Source organism: Dama dama, chromosome 17, assembly GCF_033118175.1.
Source record: "Dama dama isolate Ldn47 chromosome 17, ASM3311817v1, whole genome shotgun sequence".
In the NCBI taxonomy this organism is placed as follows: domain Eukaryota; kingdom Metazoa; phylum Chordata; class Mammalia; order Artiodactyla; family Cervidae; genus Dama; species Dama dama.
The window spans coordinates 26428570-26448615 of NC_083697.1; the positions used below are offsets into that span (position 1 = coordinate 26428570).

A 20046-nucleotide genomic window follows, 5' to 3' on the forward strand; every position below is an offset into this window, starting at 1 on the left:
TCTTGATTTTTCTTGATGGTGTGAACCTATCAAGAACTTCCCTTTTGCTTTTCAGAATTTTATTGTTTCATCTTCAGTTAAGTCAGGTCGCTATTTCTGAGTGAAATTTGGTTTGTGGTATTTTGGTTAGTTATCTAAGTCTTCTGTAACTTTGGATGTAGAGGTATGTATTATTTTAAATGTTTAAGTTAAGATAGTTTTATCAGTATATGTTTTGCAGATTCTTTATTTGGAGAATGATTTCTCCAAAATAGTAGGTTTTTTGGTTAATATTTTAATAGGAAAAAGTAATTAGATTCTTCTTTTGCTCTTCTTGCTTTTGGTACAATGTTTTATTATTCTTGGCTACTCTCTACCTCACTTGGGTGTAGGATCAAGAACCTGTGAGATCCTACCTAATTTAATCAGTGTTTATTCATTCAAACATGGCTTCAATTATTTTTTGTTTACTTTTGTAGGATAGGTTTTTTTTTTTTCTTGGCATGGCAATTTGAATGTGATTGAAAGGTAACTTTAAAATGAAATCACTTAGTGAAAAATCTTTGTTATAAGATTGATGGTAGAAAACCCAAGTAGTAACAAAAAACATGTTGATTAATCCTTATCTTCTTGCCATTTCAATAATATTTATTATTTGTGTTAAAAATAATGAGTTCATAAGTAATAGAGTGCCTAAATATATTATCCTACATTTCCTCCCCAGACAGTTTAATACAAAACAGTAAATTACAAATAAGAACCAGCTTATTTTTAAAGTTATCTTTGATCAATAAGTTGGAATATGAATATTTAGTCTGATGATGGCAGATTTAAAAATCATGTTTGAATATAGGATTAACCATTTCTTATGTCCCACACCCCTTTGCTCCCACAATCTGCTTAGATTGCCACGAAGGAACCATTGAATCCCATTAAACAAGATGTGAAGGATGGCAAGCTTCGCTATGTGGCAAATATCTTTCCTCACAAGGGTTATATATGGAATTACGGTGCCCTCCCTCAGGTAACATTTTTGTTATAATGGTAAAACTTCTCTGTCTTCTGAAAAAATTGCCTTGTAAATCCTGTGAACTACTTGAATTTAAATTGAGGACATGTCAGTGTGAGAGATTTGTAAATTTAAAAATTTTTTAATGTGGAATTTTATTGTATCAATAAATTTTTTTTCAAACTGTATATATGTCTGTACTCAAATTCTCAGAGTTAGGTATTTAGAATACTCATATTTGGCATTTTGAACACATTTCTTTTTCTGGGTCTGGCTATTAAGACTCAGTGGAAAATATTTTATTTCCTTTATCTGCAGTCATTTTTTTGGATATGACAAGTTATACTTTTATATACATTCATACATGACAGCATGAGTTTTATTTTTTAAACTTTAACAGATGAACCTATTAAATTGACACCTCTTTCAGAACTCATTGTGAATTGAATAAGGCAACTTAATTATATACTATTAAGAATTTATGATTTTTCAGTAGGAAGCAATGAAAACAATGGTTAAGTGATGGTAAAGCAGCATTCCTATTAGAGAGTAACACTTACTATTTGCTTTTATTCCTTTTTTCTTCTTTTTTTTTCTTCCCATGTTTCCTCATTCCTAGGAAGTGGTAACTGCTTCCAGATAATTTAGTGAGTAAAACTCAGAATATGCAGAATCAGAAATCTAGGTTTGGATACATAGAGAAGCATCTGCCTTTATGTTTATAAAAACCTTTAGAGCATCTATCTGGTTATTTTTATGTTTTAATTTTGTTTACTAATTTTAATATTTTGTGTGAAATTCCAAGATGCTTTTTGGGAAATGTCTGAGAGAAAGGGGTTCTTGTTTTATCTAACTCAAAACAAAAAAAAACCCAGCTGCCCATGTAGAATAAACAGTTGCAGGAAAAGAAAAAAGAAAATTGTTTTCTAAAGAGTCAGACTGCCTTTGATGACAGTTAGACCACCCACATGGATACATTCTTGGTTAAAACAGGCGCTTCTAAAATGGTGTGCTAAGAATGAGGATGTTTGTTGAAACAGACCACAGGATTCTGACTTCCCAGGTGCCTAAATAGACATTCTGTTTGACCTGGCAGTGAAAGGGTGTGAACATTTTTGTTAAGCTTAGGGAATACTGTCTGCAGAAGATGGAAAGATGAGGGGAGGGCCTCACAAGCCACTGAATTAAAGGAAGACATAAACAGACCTTTGAAAAGTAGAGTAGTTGTTGTTCTTACTATTATATGGTCTTTTTTTTTTTTTTTTTAAAGCATTTACAGTCTCCTGGAGGTGGGATGATCAACAACTAAATTAGTGGCTACAGTGGAGCATAATAGATTCTGATTAACTCATCTTTTGTAGTTCATCTATTTGAAGTCCTGACACATTTTTGTATTCCTCTGGATGTGTTTGAATGTTCAAGGTGCTCTTACATGCTATTATATTAGTCTGTAAGGTGCAATTGTTCTTCAGCTAGAGCAGAATTAGACTCTTAATGTTGGTTCTTAACGTCCCCTGCATTCATCACTGCCTACTGAAATTTCATACTGCACCTAATATCCAAAAGTACCATTTTTGTCCGTATGAGAACCTTTTAATGGTTTCCTTTTGCTGAAAGGATAGAATGAAACATTGCTAACATAGCTCCTCAACGCGTCATGGTCTGGCCTTATTCTGCAGCCTTTGTCCTCCTCGCTCCCTCCCACCACAGCAGCACCTTCAGTGTCTCCAGCTGCCCTTGTAATTTTCACACCAGCCCTTGCTTCACAGAGCTGTTCATGTCTTCAGGACCTGGTTTTTGAGTACCTGCTGTTTGCCAGACCATGTCCTAAGTACTGCAGGTAAAGCCGTGATAACAGTGACAAGAATTCTTGTGGAACTTTTATTCTAAGAGAAAGAGAGACAGAAAAAGTAAAAACGTATAGAATGTCAGATGGTGCTAAGTGTGTTGGAGAATAATCAAACAGGAAATGGGTCTAAGGTGTGGTGGACTTGCAGTTGGGAGGAAGGCCTCAGATAGGAGCTGTTTTCTAAGAGGAGACCAGAAGAAAGTGAGAGGGTGGCCTCTTAGGAAGTGAGTGCCATCCCAGGCCATTTAGAGGAACCCAAGAAACATGAGGTATGAGAGTCTAGAGGTGGAAGGAGGGCTCGTGTGTCTGAGTAGCAGAAAGGAGGCCACTGTGGATAGGATGGAAGTGAGGAAGAGGAAATAGACTTGTATTCTCTCTGCCATTTTTAACCAGAGATCTTTACTCTCTTTTTAACCCCAAACTGATGATGTTGGTGTTGGTGGTGGTGGTGGTGGTGGTGGTGTGTGTGAGTGTGTGTGAGTTCTCAGCAGAAAAATGTACCATAGATTGCACAGAAGTTAAACACCAAGCAAAAACAACTGCATTGATTCATGTTTATATAAAGTTGAAATTAGGCCAGTTGTTTATGGACAAGGTAATGTACCCAACTGTCTGAGTGGTAAAGAACCCACCTGCCAATGCAGGAGATGCGGGTTTGATCCCTGGGTGGCAAAGAGCCCCTGGAGAAGGAAATGGGAACACACTGTAGTATTCTTTCGGAAATTTCATGGACAGAGGAGCCTGATAGGCTGTCACAGAAGAGTCATACACAACTTACTGACTAAATAACAACAAACGTACCTAATATTTTTTTTTTTTTTTGCTGCCTTGTCAATGTTAAGACAGAGTAAGCCTGTTAAATTGAAAGCCAGCCCTGGCCCATTTATGTTTTTGATCTCATGTCCAGCTTCTCCTTCTGCTCCTCCTCCTGCTCCCTCACCCCAACACTGGCCTTCTCATGACTCCTGTGAGGCTCTAGGCATACTCCTGCCTCAAGCTTTCACACTCACTGTGTCCCCTGCTTGGGACATGTTTTCCCAGTGTACACACACCCTCCTTCCTTCAGTGTTTGCTCATCAGTTGCCTCCTTCATGATGTCTGCCTGTAACATCCTCTGTTGTTTTAACCCCGTGTACTCCCATCGTTCTTCCATACTTTATTTTTTTTTCCTTTTCCATTACACCTGTCAACTTCTGACATGCCATATAATCTGTGGTGGTTTAGTTGCTAAGTCTTGTCCGACTCTTGAGACCTCATGGGCTGTATGTAACCTGCCAGGCTCTTCATGTCCGTGGGATTCTCCAGGTAAGAATACTGGAGTGGGTTGCCATTTCCTTCTCCAGTATGTAATTTAGTTGCTAAGTTTATTGTAAATGTGTTCTAGGTAGAATGTAGTCTCATGAGGGCAGGGATTCTGTTTGTTTTGTTTATTGTTGTCTTTCAGCTGCCCCATTTAAGTGTCTGGTGCTGAGTTAGGTGATCAGTAAATACTTGGGGGATAAATGAACCCACGAATGCATGGTGTGTGTTGCATATGGTTCATAGGCATGTGTGGGTAATTGGATTTTGCTCTTCTCTTGTGATTCATCTTGTAACAGCGGGAACTTTGTTCAGAGCAATTACCAAGCCAACCATGCTTGGAAGAACATTGCAGCAGCAGAAGACTGTTTACGTAGAAGCCTCTCCATTTAGTCATCCGTGTGCCCTCGTTATTTCAGACCTTCACCTGCCTAGACTGTGTAACCCTACTAATAACTTCTCCTGCGCTGGCAATGATGACTTCCTCAAAGTTTGAGTTTGGACTGGGCAAAAATCATCTTTGTTTGTCTTCCCTTAATTGTTCATATTTCCCACATATTATTCAAGTGTTGTAACTTTCTGTGTAAATATTTAGAAGACTCATCTGAATAATGTTAAAGGACAAGAATCACTAACTTCAAAATTTCTTCAGTCTTACTGGTATATCATTTTGTTATTATTTTGAACTTCATTATAATTTGGTTCGTTGACCCCAAGTTTCATTTTGTACTACTTCTTAGCTTTATAACCTGGAACCAGTGACTAAATCTAACCAGGTCTATTTGTTCCTCTGTGTCATCCTGCCATCTACCCCACAAGGTTATTGTGGAATTCAAATGAGATGACCAAAAACAAGGTTCACCCCTCAATGAGTGTCGGGTGGTATTATCTCAGTGATGAAACTATTGCCACTGATATTAGGTGCTGCTAGTGAAATAGCTTCTGCTCCACCCTGAAGCTGGTGAAGTACAGGTAGAGGCTGAGCAGATCTTACTTGACTTGGAGATAGGAGTTCTGATTGATCAGGACGTAGTACTCAAGAAGTCTGCACACTCAATTCTGTACCATTCAGTCATATTTTGGAGAGACTGAAGTGCCAGAGCATGGTGATTACTGATGTATTGGTTAATATTTGTAAGATTGTAAGGTAATGATCTCAGATACCTGCATGAGGATGAGTAGATTTGTTTTAGGCTAGATCAGTAGTCTGTGTATATTGAGTTTTTTTCAATAGCTTTATAGCTATGCTTTGTATTAATTTAACATTATTTGTATTCCTCTTGAGAGATTTTTTAACTTTTTTTTAAAGCTTTTCATGTATCCTCTGCTAAAATTTTTCTGTATACATAATATGTATACATACGTACTACTAGGTATATCCCTATGAGTCAGATTGCTAAGTTCTGAGTTACATACCCGTTTATTTTACTAGGTATTCCCAAATTGTTTATAAAAGAAGTTGTAACAATACACACTCCTACCAGTAGTAGCGTTTCAGGCTTCTTACATAATTATGAGTATTTAATGTTATCAGATTTTTTAAGTTTTTGAAATAGCAACTCATTTTGGTTTTAATTTGTGTTTCTGTGATCAGATTGGTTATCTTTTCATGTACTTATAAATCATGTTTCCTCTTAGAATTATCTGTTCCTGACTTTGACCCATTTTGTATTGTGTTGCTTTTTCTTACTTAGTTGTAGAAGTTATTTTAAAGTCTGGATGCTAGCCTTTGTCAGTTTTGTGAAACAAATATTAAGATTAGGAATTTCGTCTTCTGGATATTTTTTTGCTAGCTTGACTGCTTTCCTAGTTGTTTCCTTGCTTAGTTTTAAGCCTAGACATTTAAAACTCCACTAGAGGGTGTAATTCAAGTTTTAACTTTGTCAAGATTTCTTCTGGTGATTGCTTGAAATTATACTGTATTTTCAAGTAAAGTTAGAAATCATTTAGTATGACTCTCTTTTTTGTAGTAAAAAACCAAGCCCTGAAGATCTAGAGCACTAAATGCAGAACTAGAAATAGAAAGAACCAGTATGGTATTTTTTCTGGTGAGGGAAATCATGAAGAACTGGTCCTAAAATTGACAGTGTTGTTATAGGTTAAGAATTTTTGCCTGTATGTATTTATTTCCTCAATAGAAAGAACTAAATTGATGGGTAAAAAATGCAGTTGGAGTTTCTGAAGAGAATGAAGACAGTTTTTGTGTCAATACGAAGAAGAACTTTTGTAGAAAAATTAACTCTGACCACAGTAGGCTAAGTTATTTCGTTAATTTGTGAGCTTCCTGGTTACTGGTAGTATTTATGCAGATTATGAATGACCACTAACAATCATAGAATTCAGAGATAGGATGTATCTAGCAATTGTCTTATTGAAGACCTTTTTGTAGGTGAGAATACTGAGCTCTGAATCTTTTGGCCTAGGTAGTTTGTGGCTAAAATAGGACTAGAATCTAGGTATTGTCTTTCAGGCTAGAGTGACTTCTAGCTTGTCACAGTTGCTCCCTTCTGAGAATAAGAATGAGGTTAAGGAAGGTTCAGGAAAGGGTTCCTGCCTTAGAAAGGAGGAACCTCCCAGATGTTTTCTGATTCTGCCTCTGGGTTTTCTAATTCCACTTCCACTTCACTCCTTCATGGTTTCTCTAGCACATTAAGATTAATTTTGTGCATTTATGACAGATGCTACACCACTTATTAACATGGTGTTCTTCAGGGTGTTGAGTCTGTCTTGTTAATTTCTATTCCTAACTCCTGGCCCAGAGTAGCTTATCAATAAATATTAACTCAATGAATGGATGCCTGGTAATAGAAAATAAGAAGCAGTAAGGGCAACAGTAGGAAAATACACTTAAAGAGATTCTGAGAGTAAGAGAAAGAATTTAAAGGAAGAGAGTTATGAATAAAGTTATATCTGAAAGTAATTGCAATTCAGTTACCATACTAAAATTTAGGCTTTGTAACATAATGATTAATAGCAAGTGTTCTCATCCTGTTGGCACCATTTAGAATGAGTGTGGACAAGTTTAAACTGTGCTTCAGTTCACTTATCTGTACAATGGGGTTAATAGATTGCACATTCTTCCTGGTATACATGTATGTATATGTGTGTATGTATCACTTAGGTTAGCTCTCACCTATAACCAATATGTAAGGTTGACAATTGTGTTTACTATTCTTATATTAATTATGGTAGTATTTGAGGGTAATGAAATGTAGTTAGACTTAGTGTGAATGTAATTAGACTTAATGTAGTTAGATTTACTGTGGGGTTGTTTTTTTTTTTTTTTTTTTGGTATGGTGAGTTAGCTTATTTCTGAATATGCTATAATTAGAATCAGAAAATGTTAGAGTTTATCTATTGGGTTTAGCTCTAAGTAGCATTCCTTTTTAATTATCTATGTAAAATTAGAGGAGCCAAGCTTAGATAATTCTAGATAAGATTCTTGAGATGATGTTCTCTGCATATCTTATAAATCTGAGAGGGTTAATTTCAGGGAATTTGTACAGTTCTATTCAGAATCAGCTAATCATGAGGGTTTTGAGGAAGGATGGTGCATAAGGGATCTTTAAACTTGATAATAAATTTCTGTTATGCTGTTCATTTATAAAAATGGCCATGTATATAGTTTGTAGGCAACAAGTTATAATCTCTAAAGTAAACTAAAGAGTTGACATCTTTTCATGCTTTTGTCAAATTCTTAAGATTTGATGAAAAGGTGGAGGATCTTTTAAATGGAATGAAATGAGACAAAAATGAATTTTACTTTTCTTTGGTAGATGCTATCTTGTTCTTTGGTTTATGAGTGAAAACTGGGTTTGTTCTATTAGAAGTCATTTAAAGTACAGGAAGTTTATTTTCACACCTGGAAAGCAAGACCCAGTGCTGTTACCATGTCAAAGAAAGCAAAAATGGAAGCAGCAATTCAGACATTTTGTAGAAACAAGGGCACAGACAACAGGAACATCTGAACTGAAGTTCCAAATAAAAGTGAGCATGAATTTAGATGATGACTAAACTTGGAAGAAGAGTGTGTTTGGAAATACCACCCACTTTCAGATGTGATTATACAGACAAACGAGAGACAGATGGGAGGAAATAGCATAAATCTGTTCTAATTTTTATGATGCTTAAGAATGTACTGCCATGTTGGCATTGAGCCTATTTAATTTCTGAGAATTTTTCCCTTGGATTATGACTGTCTGTAAAACTTCATGATGATGTGGAAAGATTATAGAGAGTATTAACCTATATTCCACCCCTACTTCTGTTTTTTAGACTTGGGAAGATCCCCATCGAAAAGATAAGAGCACAGACTGCTGTGGAGATAATGATCCTATTGATGTTTGTGAAATAGGCTCAAAGGTTTGTTTCATAGACTGTTGTTCTAACGTATGTTCTACTTTAGTCATGCCGTAAAATTTCAGTTCTTTTCAGAAGGCACCAGTTCTTCAACTCTTCAAAGTTCTTGCCTGTTTATCCCTCTCATACCAGTCCCTTTTTGTATCTTTACTTCCTTCTCTTAAACCGTGGGTTGGTAAACCCGAGCCCATGGCTAGTCAAGTCCAGCTTGCCACCAGTTTTTATAAAGAACACAGCTCTGGTCGTTCATTTACATATTGTCTGAGCCGCTTTCGGACCGCCACTGCAGTTGAGGAGGTTGGAAGAGATGCTACAGTCGGCAAAGTCTCAAGTATTTGCTCTCTGTCCTCTTACGGAATAAGTTTGCCGAGTCCTGCTTCATCATCCTTGCCCATTATCCAGGCAGGATGTTCAACACTGATGAGAACTAGCTGGTACTTTTTTGTGTGTCTGCTTCCAGGTTACTGCGGACAAACAAAACTTACACTTTCACAGGTTACTACGACCCATAGAATTCTGTGTGTCTTCACTCACATTCTTTCTCCTATTTTCTGCCGCATTTATTGCCAGTATTTACTGTTCTCTATTAAACTCCTTGTACTTCGTTCTCCAGACTTTTGGACTCTGTGGGAGAAGGCGAGGGTGGGATGTTTCGAGAGAACAGCATGTATATTATCTATAGTGAAACAGATCACCAGCCCAGGTGGGATGCATGAGACAAGTGCTCGGGCCTGGTGCACTGGGAAGACCCAGAGGAATCGGGTGGAGAGGGAGGTGGGAGGGGGGATCGGGATGGGGAATACATGTAACTCCATGGCTGATTCATGTCAATGTATGACAAAACCCACTGAAATGTTGTGAAGTAATTAGCCTCCAACTAATAAAAAAAAAAAAAAATTAAAAGAAATAATTAATGGACAAAAAAAAAAAAATAAACTGCTTGTACTTCGTTCTCACTCTCAGCAGAGCATGTTGTCTTTAATTTTGTAGAGCTCCTAGAAACCTGCAGATAAGGATCCCTTTACTCTCCCCGTAGGCTTTCAAACAGATGTGCCTGCAGATGCTCCTCCTTCCCTTCCTTCTGTTACTGAGACCAGGACTTCCCCTGTGCTCTCAGCCCTGTCCCTTCCTGCCATTCGAATGACACTGTTTTCTTTACTCTTGTTTGTCCTGTATTTACAACTGCCCTTTCTTTATTAGGGGCTTCCCTGATAGCTCAGTTGGTAAAGAATCACCTGCAATGTGGGAGGCCTGGGTTCTATCCCTGGGTTGGGAAGATCCGGTGGAGAGGGGATAGGCTACCCTCTCCAGTATTCTGGCCTAGAGAAGTCCATGGACTGTATAGTCCATGGGGTCGCAAAGAGTCGGACACAACTAAGCGACTTTCACTTTTCTTTATTGACTTTTTTCCATATTCCCTTTCATAAGAAGACTTGTAAAAAGAGCAAACACTCGTCTCTATCTCCTCCTTCCCACTTAATCTTCAGTCAGTTTAAAATTGTTTTCATTTCCCCCATTATTTCAATGAAACTGCTCTTAGAAAGATCACTGGTAGCTTTCTTTTAACCAAATCCAACCAGCCCATTTCATATGTTTTGTATAACTTGAATTTACCTTGGAATTTTATGCCTTTGACCTCTTCTTCCTTCTCTGTCAGTCTCTTTGCTTGACTTCAGCTGTACCAGGGAGACTTGGATATCCTCTATTCTGGCTCCTCCTTGGTTTTTGTGTAGGCTGCTTTTCTTCTGCCTGCTCCTCAGCATTGCTTAGCTGGAGAGTTATGCCGTTGTTCAACTCCTCTTCTCGTGTGAGGACTCCCTTTGTGATCCAGTCCCAACCGTTTGTGGTTTTGCTCTCAAATTACTGTCTGCGACTCAGACCCACATTCTTAGCTATCTGCATTTACAGTTGACTGTCTCCCAGGCATCTCACACTTGTGTCCAAAACTGAATTCCTCGTTTCCTCCTCTCCACATTTCTCCTCTCAGTGAAGGACACGTGTCTTCCTTCCCTCCTCGCCTCTGGATTCTTGAGACAGAAACTGAGAAATCTTACAGATCATCCTTTGCTTCTGTTCATCCCATTAGTCTTAAAGTACTGACCCTGTGACCTAAACGGCCTTTAAATCTCTTTTGCATTATCACTGGAGCTAGCTTTGTCTAGTCCTCAATTATATTGCACTTATTACTCTTATCACTGCCCAGTTTCCTTGCTGAGTCTTATTTTCCCTACCATCATTTACACCAGACTGTTTTCCTGCTTTGTTCGTGTTTAGGCCTTGTCCCCTGATTTCTGACTTTCTCTCCCGCCACCCCTCGTTTGCACTCTGCCCTGTAGCTGTACTATGCTTTCAACTCCTGTGACGTGTCTCCCCTCACTCAATCCAGGCCTGCACACAAACTTTTCCCTCTGTGCAGAATGGAACATGCTTCTTCCTTCACTTGGTTTTACTTCCCCCTTCTTTTCACTGAACATCCCCCTGCTTATCCTTGGATCTCAACTGTACTATCACTTCTTCTCGGGAGTCTCCCTTTACCATAGACGAACATGCTGGCTCTTTGGTCTGTGCTTCCTTAGGACCAACTGTCTGTGTTCTTTGCCTCATTCTCCTCTCAGATGGCAGTGAGCTCTCCGAAGAGAAGACCCGCCACTGCAGTGTTCAATTCAGTGTCTGGCACAGAGCGTGTGCTTAATGAAAGACATACCAAGTGTGGTCACTGCTTGAGTTGTATTCTTCTAGCTAAGATCAAATCCGTTATCTCTGGAAATTCATATTAGCACCTTTAGGCTCCCAGAATGTTGTTTTAGTAAATAGTTTTCTCTGATTCTTTGTTACTTGTTTATTTGCTGTGATACTTTGTTACTCTCTTCTTCTTTCTTTCTCCTCTTCTTCCTTATTCTCCTTTCTTACTCCTATTCCTCTTTTCCTCCTCTTCATCCGCTTCTTAGGTTTTCTGTGCCTTCTTTCACTTTTTCTTCTGTTTTTCTCTTTTTTTCTTCCTTATACTCTTCTGCCTGCTCTCTCCCTCCCTTTTCTCTTCCTTCCCCCTGTCTCTTTCTCCTTTCCTTCAGGAGAGATCTGCATCCAATTTTGATTTCTAGTTTTATACCCAGATAAGGACAGACAGGGACTAGAGTTCATTTGTGTGTGTGTGTGACTCTAATTCCTCTGTCTCTCCAGCAAGAAAATGGCCAGATTGTTTGCTTTAGTTCAGATTAAGCTATAGTTGAGCATTTTTTTGGACATTTTCTCTCCAGAGGGATAGTAAAGTGTATATAAAATGCATAGACTAGAAGGAAGAATATAACTATTTTAATGAGTACCTCCTCTCTTCTATCTTATAATAAGTGCTCTGTTATATTACTTTGGTCATTTTCCTGTGTCTTATTTTGTGATAAGAAGGGTCACTAAATTAAGCAACATTACATTGATAGAAAGGTTATATAGTAGAAAACTCTTCTTCTTTTGTTGAAAATTTATTTTATTGAGATATAGTTGATTTACAGTATTGTGTTAATTTCCTCTTGGAGCAAAGTGATTCCGTTTTTTATATATATATGTACACACACATACACACACATTCTTTTTCACATTCTTTTCCTTTATGGCTTGTCACAGGATATTGAACATAATTCCCTATGCTATATAATGGCACCTTGTTGTTTATTCATTGTATAGTGTATATAATAATTTGCCTTTGTTGATCCCAGAATTCCCATGCAGGAGACTCGAGTTTGATCCCTGGGTAGGGAAGATCCCCTGGAGGAGGGAATGACAGCCTACTCTAGTATTCTCTCCTGGAGAATCCTATGGACAGAGAAGCCTGGTGGGCTGTAGTCAGTGGGGTTGCAAAGAGCTTGACATGACTGAAGTGACTTAGCACGCATACATACATAGGAGAAATTGTATGGTATTTGTCTTTCTCTTTCTGATTTAACTTTACTTAGTATGATCATCTCTATGTCCATCCATGTTATTACAGATGGCATTATTTCATTCTCTTTATGGCTGAGTAATATTCCATTGTATATATGTACCACATCTTCTTTACCCATTCATCCATCAGTGGACATTTAGGTTTTCTATGTCTTGGCTGTTGTGAATAATGCTGCTATGAATATAGGAGTGCATGTATTTTTTTTGAATTATAGTTTTATCTGGATATATGCCCAGGATTGGGATTGCTGGATTATATGGCAATTCTATTTTCATTTTTTTTCGAAACCTCCATAGTGGCTACACCGATTTACATTCCCACCAACAGTGTAGGGAGTGTCCTAAAAAACTGTTATTCTGAAGGTATAATCCTTGGGGCCACTTGGCTTATATTAAATGCAGGTTGTTAATTTAAATTCCTATGCAGATATTTAGTGGGTGAAAAGATTAAATGAAAATATCTTATTTTCACTGATGTAAAAATTTGACAGTAAACCTATAATTAATGAGATTGGTAACTGAAAATCATGAAAATCTATATACCTGATTAATTGATTTGACTTATTATCACTAATTCATTATTGACTAAACAAAGGGATCTAAAAAAAGTTGATGTACAGGCTGTTGAATAAACTTGTCAAAGTCACTATCTAAAATAAAATTAAAGGCCTTAAATGTAAGTTATTTTTTAAAAGTGTACATAATTAATCTTGAAAGCATTCCTTTGTATTTTACATAGAATGCTTGGTACATAGTAGGTGTTTAGTTCCTTCTTACTGAAAAATATGTTGACTGTTGTTGTTCAGTTACTAAGTTGTGTCTGACTCTTTGCAGCCCCATTAGATGGCTGCACACCAGGCTTCCCTGTCCTTCAGGACCTCCTGGAGTTTGCTCAAATTCATGCCTATTGAGTTGGTGATGCTATCTAACCTTGTCATCCTCTGTGGCTCCCTTCTCCTTTTGCCTTCGCTCTTTTCCAACATCAGGGTCTTTCCAGTGAGTCAGCTCTTTGTATCCAGCGGCCAAAGTGTTGGAGCTTCAGCTTCAGCATCAGTTCTTCCAATGAATATTCAGGGTTGATTTCCTTTAGGATTGACTGATTTACTCTCCTTGCAGTCCAATGTATATATAATATATATATTATATATTTATATAGTATATATATTATATTTATATAGTATATTTATATAAAATTATATATTATAAAATTATATATTTATATAGTATAAATAGTATATATAATATTAATATATACTATATATTAATATAGTATATACTATATGTGTCTATGCATATACATATGCATATAACCAGAGAATCTAGCAATGTTGTACCTGGACTCATGATGTATGGAAACTGTGAGATAATAAATTTACACTGTTTAAGGCTTTAGATTTATAATGATTTGTTATACTGCAGTATATACCTAATACACAGGATAACAGGTTTTAAGCAGTTTTACTTTCCGTGGTTTTTCATATTGATTGGGTTCAGTTGAAGTTTTACGTCATTCTTCATATTGTAAATCCGCATAGACGTTTCACTGTAGGTCACTGTCATATTCTGCTCATTCCAGCTTCCCAGGAGTTAGCAGTTGACAGGTGTGAGCAGATATGTGTAGAGCCCAGAGAGAAAATTAACATCTGTAGAAGACCTCTTATGTTATAGTTCATGTGTCTTTTGTTTCCTTTGCTCTTTTTCTTTACATCAAAGAATATGTGATATGATCTCCACTTTACTGTTGAGAAACCAAGTCCTGAAGTAGTGTGTGGCTTGTGTGAAGTAATTGACCTCAATTACCTCTAAGAATGGTGGAGCAAGAATTCACTCCTGCATACTTGTGACTTAAAAATCCTATCTTTTGAAATGTTTTTGTATAATTGCTAGAACAGTCTATGATAACCCTAGTCTAGTTCTGTGTAAAATTTTGAGGCATACCTGTATTCTTGTTGCAGAATGTAAACTCATTTTTGAAACAAGGTCAACTGTATGATTCCCAAGGAATTAGTAACAGTATCTGCTATGTACATTAATTTCCTTGCAGAGTAGATGGAGAGTTTGATAATGGAACTGAGAAAATAGGTCTTATATCCAAAGCAATTTATTCCTTTAGTTAATGAGACCTGAAATAATATTTAGTAAACATGAATTACTTAATCACCATCTAAACAGTGGACCTTAGTTGAGACTGTGTGTGTGCTAAGTGGCTTCAGTCCTGTCCAGCTCTTTGCAACCTCATGGACTGTAGCCCACCAGGCTTCTCTGTCCATGGGATTCTCCAGGCAAGAATACTGGAATGGGTTGCCATTCCCTTCTCCAGGGGATCATCCTGATCCAGGAATCGAACCTAGCTCTCCCACATTGCAGGCAGATTCTTTATCCTCTGAGCCACCAGGCAGGACCTGGTGTTGAGGCTGCGCTCCTTTATCTTGTGCCTGGCTGTGCCTGGCTAATCCTTAAATCACCTGTAGGGAGCATCATAGAAAGAAAGCCTCTTTTAACACCATATTTGTAAATGGGCAAAGGAAAAGGAGCAGAGTCCTGGAAGTTGATCGTAGACTTGGAATACAGATGCAGACATTTTTAAGGCTAAGTTCTTTGAGAAATATTATTCATTGGATGTCTAACATTATGTGTTCTGCAAAATTTGTTGAATTGAATTGTGGGCTCTTCATTAGAATTTTACCATTTGTCCCTAAGCAGCTTATCCTGAGTTTTTGTTTTGATTGAGAGAATTCTCTTTTCAGATTTTACATGTGTTATATATAGCAAGATGGTGTTTTGTCTCCCCCACTTCTATTGTTTGTGAGATCAGAGGGCATTTATCTTTCTGATGAAACTTGATAATGCCCAGACATGCTTCCTGCTTGTCCTTGTAACCATAAAAGTCTCAAAGTTACATGAAATTTCAAAGTAAATTGATTTTTATGAATAAATATAAAACAATTTAGAATGTGCCTTTAAAAACCATATGGTTTCCAGTAATTCTGATAGACACCCCTGCCCCCAGAGTCTACTGCAGGCTCCTCAGCTGTGTCACTGTTGCCAGTTTGGGTGGATGTTTCTGTTACAGGAGACTATCCTGAGCAGCATCCCTGGCCTCTTGTCACTAGATGCTAATAACACCCACTAAGTTGTGGCAACCAAGAGTGTTCCAGACCTTGCCCGATGTCCTCTAGAGAGCAAAACTGCCTCCGGTTGAGAACCAGTGATCTAGTGTATCACTGAGTTAGCCAGTGGAGTAACGTGTCCTTGATGGTTATGTGCTAACTTTGAACATTTTTATTTTATAAAGGACCTCTTGGCATGAGGTGTGGAAGTCTCTCCAACAGGATTGTAAACCTTTAAGAAAGGAGGTGCTTTCTTTTTGTATACATAGTGTCTAATATAGTGCTTGGGTACTTAATAGAGCCTAAACATGTGAGAATCTGGTCAGTATAGTTGTGTATGTTCTCCTAAAAGTGGTATTTCAGTTTAGTTTATACAGTCACATTAATCTGTTCGATAAACTGATTTCAGCTTCATGCCGGTTATATTAAGATTGTAGATTGATTTTGCAAATGTTCGGGAAAAAATGTATTTGACTTTATGGTTTAAGATCTGCTTTTTTCTCTCAGATAATTTCAAGACACAACAGTGACTTTAATTTGCATACCTTGATTTCCAGTTGTAAAGCTGCATTTTAAATCTTGAAGGAATTATTCTGAAGCATGTGTTTAGATTTCAGCTTACAGTGAAATTCTATAGCCAAATAAACCTTTAAAAATAAAAGGCTATAGAAGGAACACGTGCATATAAACTTGGTATTGGCAACTTAAAGGAACCACTGAAATAACTTTCTTTAGCACAAGGAACATCTGCTTCAACATCATGCTATTTCTTGATTTCTCTTAAAATCTTTTTAACACATTTTGTGAAATCTGCTTTGTCTGTATCTTGAACATATTCATAATTCTTTGATTGTCATTCATTATCTTAAGGCTGCATTCAGATATGGTAAAAATTTACTTTTCATTAGTAACTGATAAATATAGTTTGCAAAGAAAAGGTACTGTTAAGCAGCTTCAAAGAATTCTCATGTCTCTTTTTACCCCCAAGCAGCAGAAGCCAGATTTATACTATAACATGATGTACGTGGCTTTATTTCCTGCTTAGTGTGAGTTTCTAGGCCTACTACATTAAATTTTAAGATCTATACATAATTTCAGTTTCTAAAAAGGGCTCAAGATATCTATTCTAAAAAGTGTATCATAAAAGGCTTTATGATTGAGTTTATAATAATTTTAATTATTAAAGCTTTATTAAGTTTCAATCTGTAGTGCTTTTAATCTTTCATATGGATTTTTATAATATATGAGTAAACGTCTCCAAAGCCTTGCAGATTCTGAGTTTCTTTTCTCTTTAAAGGTTCTTTCTCGTGGAGAAGTTGTTCATGTGAAGATCCTTGGAGTTTTGGCTCTTATTGATCAGGGTGAAACAGATTGGAAGTTAATTGCTATCAATGTGAATGATCCTGAAGCCTCAAAGTTTCATGGTAAGTCTGGAACTCCCCAGAAACAGAAGTAGATCACTGTCATTGGGATTCTTAGAGTTTAAAAGGGGCTTGTGTAAAGCGCAATGTGTGTATTTGGGAGTTAAATGTATGTTTTTTGTTCTAATTCTCTCTCCACGGTCTGTGAAGGGCAGTTCAGTATGATTGTGCCTGCATTGTGTCATACTGCTGGGAGGAACAGGGGAAGGAAATGGATACAGGCAAACAGATGTTAGTTCACACTAAGAAAGTACATTCATGGCTTTCCTTCCCCCTCACGTCTTTCCCTCTCACCCTCCTCCTTTCTTAAATCTCTATTTTATTCATTTGAATAACAGGAGAAAATAAAGTGGGGGGTGGTGTTCATCAAGGACGTGTTGTTGGCTCTGTTCGTCACTCAGTCGTGTCTGTTACTCCATGAACTATGGCTCAGCAGACGCCTCTGTCCATGGGATTCTCTAAGCAAGCATCGTGGAGTGGGTTGCCATTTCCTTCTCAGGGGATCTTCCCAACCCAGTGATCAAACCCTGCTCTCCCACATTGCAGGCAGATTCTTTACCATCTGAATCACCAGGGAAGCGACTAGGAGAGCCATCGAGGACATAAAGGGTTCTTATACCTTGGTTTTGTTTTCTCTTGTACAATTGAAGGGAAAGATAACTGCCCTCTCACAAAATTCTGATGTCCTGGAAATTTAAATTCCCAGAATAGTTTGTGTGATGAAGAGTTGACTTTCCTTGGAGTCAGACAGACTTCAGTTTGCATTCTGGCTGTGCTACTTCCTACCCAAGTGACTTTGGATAAATCATTTAACCTTTCTGAATTTCAGTTTGCTCATCTATCGGTGGAGGTAATTATACCTACTTGTGAGGTTGTTCCCAGTATAAGAGATGATTTACTTAAAGCATCTGGCTGTCACATCAGGTGTTGAATATATGGCCACTATTATTATTCTTTCACCAATTTCCGCCCCCTGTTTTTCTAACCTTTCTGCTTTTGGTTTCATCCTTATTCAGGATCCTGTTTTTTTCTAGATCTCAATTCTTACCTAAACTGGAAAGTATACCATTTCTGAATTGACTGAAACTCATTAACACATTTTTCTCTTAATTTATGTGCATTTAAAATCTTTTCTTGAACATGGAGCAAGAGAAATTTTATGCCATTGCTTGCAATTGAAGAAGGAAGGGGTCTGATAAGGTTAAGTACATAAACCTCAGGGGCAAAACTAAAACATGAAAACTACAATTAAAATATGAGACTGAGCCCATATTAAACCATATATATTTCTTATCTAATTATTTTGCCCTGAGTTTATTATCATATTTCTCATATATATATATGCACATATATGTGTGTATGTATATGCAACAAGAGTAAATATCCAATTTAAGAGTTTTTTTTAATACATTAGCTTCTCCTCTAATGAGACCTGATAATATAATGATGAAACAGCCAGCAGAAACAAATTGTTCAGCTAATTTACTTGTGATGTGGCACACCAAAGTCACGAAACTGTGCCGACGAATGTCCCTGTAAACTGAAGAGCCTGAGAGTCTAAGGAAACTTCTTCACCCAGTACTGTTGGAGATGTGATTTAACATCTTAAATTCCCTAACATATGCAAACACTGGTTATTATTCTTAATTTAGAAGACTCTCAAAGGATTTAAATAATTTGCCCAAGTTTGCACTTTTACTAAGTAGTAGAATCACAACTTGAACTCATTTTGGTCTGATTTTATAGTCTGCTATCCATCTACCATATGTTTGTGTAATTTTTACATTATTTGTAACTAGCAGTTTTGAAACCAAATTATATAGGATAAGTATGTTACTCCTAGAGTTTCCTAAAGTTTAGAGTGCAAATATTTATGGACAGAGATCATTCCTAACCTTACTTTTTTCTTCACTCCTTAGCCTGGTGTGTTGACTGTGTTTTCATGAGCACCTCTCTTGAATTGGAGGGGATGAGAACTGAGCGATGCTCACTAACACAGGGTTTGAAAGCTTCCTAAATGTGTGAAGAAATTTTTACAAAATCAGATTATATGACTTGATCACAATATTTAATAGCTCTATCTTGTATCATAATAATTCATCTTCTAAAGATACATAACTTATAGTTCAGGAGGAGTTTAAGTATTATAAGTGCATGGCTTATTTTATATACTGTTACAACTTAAAAATAGAACCTTGGCAAGGGTGAGGGGACCTCAGAAATAAAGGAAGCAACTTCATGATTTTGAGATTAGGGGAAATGTCTCTTGTAACAACTCATGGTTTTAATGTAGTAACGTAAGAATGTATGTTTGGATTCATATGATTAAATAAATACTAGCTAATAGATATTAAAAGTTTGATGCTATTCTCTATCTACTGTAAATCTTTGAAAATAAATCAACAGTATTTAATCTTAAACCAAGTAACTTATAAACATTTTATTATACATCCCTGTCATGTCTACCTTCTAAAATCACAAACACAAGATTTTGGATGACTTTTTTTTTTTTTAATTATAAAAATAGTCATGTATTTAGAAATAAAATCTCAGAAGTATAAAAAAGATACATAAAATGAAAAGTAATGTTCTCTTTCCCACCCCCACCCCCAGTATATTTCTGGTATCTTCTTCCCCAGATGTTTTTAGTTCTCGATTGGTAGCTTCTCTTCTGTAATCAATGTGCCTCATACCTCTGTTTCTTTTCTTTCAAGTTGCTGCTCTGAAAGATTAGAAATTTAACATACATTTCTCAATTTTGTTACCATATTTCTTCTTCTGTTACTTAATAGCTCTAGGTGTTACACTTCAAACTATATTTATTGCTTCATTAATTTTGAACAGTAACTCATGGCTGCCCAGTGTAAAACCGGGACATTGAGGTTTCTACCCTTCTTTCCTTCTCTGCCCCTTACCTCCCAGCTTCCCTCAGCTATACTATGAGTTCTGCAGTGTCAACATTTAAATGTGCAGGTTCTGTTCTTTCACCATAGCTGTTTATCATGGTTGTCTCTTAAATCTGATAGTTGAAAACTACTGAATGGCATTTACAGTATTACATGAGTATCGTTCACTTCGTTTATC

The 20046-nt window shown here is 36.9% G+C and overlaps 1 protein-coding gene across 2 annotated transcripts in view; it reads left to right on the forward strand.

The window, feature by feature from the left end:
- PPA2 (inorganic pyrophosphatase 2) overlaps nt 1-20046 on the forward strand; it is a 99775-nt gene that overhangs the window by 25621 nt on the left and 54108 nt on the right. For both annotated transcript variants that reach the window (XM_061164275.1, XM_061164276.1), the window contains 3 exons: nt 884-1003; nt 8412-8498; nt 16839-16965. In XM_061164275.1, the coding sequence (XP_061020258.1) occupies nt 884-1003; nt 8412-8498; nt 16839-16965 (334 nt within the window). The remainder of the gene's footprint in view (nt 1-883; nt 1004-8411; nt 8499-16838; nt 16966-20046) is intronic.